Source organism: Sinocyclocheilus anshuiensis, unplaced genomic scaffold, assembly GCF_001515605.1.
Source record: "Sinocyclocheilus anshuiensis isolate Anshui unplaced genomic scaffold, SAMN03320099.WGS_v1.1 scaffold536, whole genome shotgun sequence".
Classification (NCBI taxonomy): domain Eukaryota; kingdom Metazoa; phylum Chordata; class Actinopteri; order Cypriniformes; family Cyprinidae; genus Sinocyclocheilus; species Sinocyclocheilus anshuiensis.
The window spans coordinates 1,909,644-1,912,783 of NW_015557179.1; the positions used below are offsets into that span (position 1 = coordinate 1,909,644).

The 3,140-nt window shown below is 36.3% G+C and overlaps 1 protein-coding gene across 1 annotated transcript in view; it reads left to right on the top strand.

Moving 5' to 3' along the window:
- The first annotated feature begins 540 nt into the window (after positions 1-540).
- LOC107678581 (BAG family molecular chaperone regulator 5-like) overlaps positions 541-3,140 on the top strand; it is a 14,648-nt gene continuing 12,048 nt past the window's right edge. The window contains exon 1 of the mRNA XM_016473904.1: positions 541-720. Coding sequence (XP_016329390.1) covers positions 698-720 — 23 coding nt within the window. The 5' untranslated portion in view covers positions 541-697. The remainder of the gene's footprint in view (positions 721-3,140) is intronic.

A 3,140-nucleotide genomic window follows, 5' to 3' on the forward strand; every position in this document is an offset into this window, starting at 1 on the left:
TGTGTGTGTGTGTGTGTGTGTGTGTGTGTGTGTGTGTGTGTGCACGTGTGTGTGTGTTTGAAAATAAATGCTTACAGTAAATACTTTTACAATGCTACATAAAAATTCAATTTTAAATAATGTTTTTAAATATTTGAATTTAAATTCTCTTCATTAAAGAATCCTGAAAAAAAAGATCACTGTAAAAATATATCACAGCAAATCATCAAATGAGAGTGATTTCTGAAGGATCATGTGACACTGAAGACTGGGGTAATGATGCTGAAAATACAGCTTACCATCACAGGTATAAATTAAAAAGTTTTGTAAAATTGCAATAACATTGCTGTTTTACGGTATTTTGGGTAAATAAATGCAGCCTTAGTGAGCATAAGAGCTTTCTTAAAAAAACATTTTAAAATCTTACTAACCCCACATTTTTTAAAGATAGTCAGATTTTAATTTTATTATATTCTCCCGCCAATATAAAACGCCTGAAAACAATTTGACATGTATTATCCTTCAGGCCACTCAGAGATCCCAAACATCTTATATATATATATTTTTTTTTATACGTGTTGTTGGTGTTTAATAAATTCAAACCCCTCGTAACTCGTTGGTTCTCGCTTGGCCAGCTGGTTTATGTCATTAGACATGTACGCCCGGTGGTTGTAAGCGAAAATCGCGTTGTTTTTAATCTGTAAACACAGGCGCACCAATGGCTGTCCGCTGGATGTGCAGGTAGGATGGACAGCCTGTTAAACATCATGTTTAATAAGAAATGCATTAATATAATCATGTCTTTAATTTATACAACACCTCACCTCGCACTGCTGAGAGCTGACCGTAGAGGAGCTGATCAGTGTGTTTGTGTGATTTAAATGGACGGAAAAGCAGCGAGCTAAACAGGCGGATTATTTCAAGTCATTTGTGTTGTTTTGAATGCTGCTCAACTATTACGTTTACAGCAGATTCGTTGACGTTGTTGTGCATGAAAGATGAAACCACTTTGTGTTGTGGAAGGGAGTTCACTTTTGACTTCCTCGCCTAATTGTGTTTCTCAACACTACGAAGGGAGGTGAGGTGAGGCAGTGCATCCCGTGCTGCATCGATACGACATGCCTCAGGTGGCGGCGAGATAGTTTTATTTACTGCTCGGGCTAGTGTTGTCATGTTGAAGACTTTACAGTGTGAGGGACCCCTCCTGATGTGAGGAATGGTCTTCCCAGTGTGGTGTTTCGTTCGTGAACGAATCGCTGTTTATGAACGAATCTTTTAAGTGAACGAGTCATTCTTGTTAACTTCCATACACTTCATTGATATTTTTCCTTTACTGAAGTCTCTTCCTTTTGACTACTTTCTGATCTTCAGATACTGACTGTAGCACGATTAGATTTACCAGTATCGTGGTAGAATGGAAATGTCTTTACATATCTTATATGTGTATATCTGTATCATATCTTTATATATCTATATTTTTACGTCCTACCATTATACTCTTACAGCCCATTTACACCAAGAACGATATCGATAAAGTTTTGATATTTGTTCTAATTTAATGAAAATAGGGAAGTCCACACGCTATGAGGATAACAAAGATATTGTTGGAATCACATTTTGAGCTTTTTTTTTTCTTTCCAGCAGATGAACAATAAAAAAACACTGACAGCCAGTCAGAATCTACCTGCCTTTAAAGAGCTCGAGTTAGAACTAATATATTTATCATTATTAGGCCTGTCACGATAACAACTTTTTGTTGTGCGATATATTGCCCCAGAAATAATTGCTATAAGCGATATTATTGTCATTTGAGGTCATGTACATATATTGCGCGATAAGGCGATATATTGATTATTGCGACAGGCCTAATCATTATAGAGACTAATATATTTCTGGCAGGATAAATATAACTATAAAGTTTTAATAATCTTTCTAATTCTATAAGAAAACAATCCGCGGCATGGCTATAAATTTGGATCTGCTAATGTTGCATCACATTTCTTTTTACGCATTTTTTACAGCGTTGTGCATTGTAACCAATCACACACGATTCCGTTGAGTTTATGAATGCAATGGCCAATCAGAATTCAGATGTATGTCGAAGCAATTTATGACAGTTTTGGGGATCTAAATAAAATAGTGTTATCTTTCGTTTTACTAATACACATTTTCATAGTTTTGTAAAGGGTGTCTGTAAAGGATGTCTAGCACAAATTAAATCTAGGTCACCCCCCACCCCCCAATTTGGTAAAGAATGTTTAATATACCGAGCTTTTTGTAGTCGAAACACGCTTGCATTGGTTGATTAAAGTTAGGCTAATTGTTAATAAATGCCTCTACACCTTACCTTATTCATTTACAGGTGCATCTCAATAAATTAGAATGTCGTGGAAAAGTTCATTTAGAGAAAAAATGTTTTCCTACTTAACCTTAATTTTGACCTACTTAAGACACGCTTTAAATGTATAAAATTTAAGTGGACAATCAGATTTTGGTATTGTAAAAGTCACACTTAACATATTTTCCTTAACTTATCATTTTAATTTAATTTTCTAAAGATATGCTCCACTTATAAAGTGTGGACATTTGAATGATAGCATACACAGTTCTCTATATGCACTAGGCTACACATACATGGGCTAAATAGAGAGATTGCTTGTATTGATAGATAAGTATAAGTTAAAGGGGTCCTATTATGCTTTTTCACTTTTTCAACTTTAGTTAGTCTGTAATGTTGCTGTTTGGGTTTGCCAATCACAACACACACTGGCCCAGCTAACCAATCACAGCACATTTCGTATTTCAGAAGGCGGGCCTTCATTTGATGCAGGAACTATTCGAGCCGTTCATCATGCCAGACTGGGGAGAGAGGCGTTGTAATGTAAAATATGTGAAAAATAATGTGTTTTTCGAACAACTTATATGAGAGCCTGTTCTAGTACACCCCCAAAACAAAATCAAGACTTTGTAAGAGCATAATAGGACCCCTTTAAGTAACATGGCATTGACCTTCAATGACACTCACTCGCCGCCACCTACCGGCGTAAAGATGTCACTGCATAAAGAGTCACTCAGTGAACAGATTCAAGAGTCACTGAGATGAATCACTAGCGCTTATAGTGGGAGGGGAGGGGCAGGAATGTAGCCCATACCCGATGTGA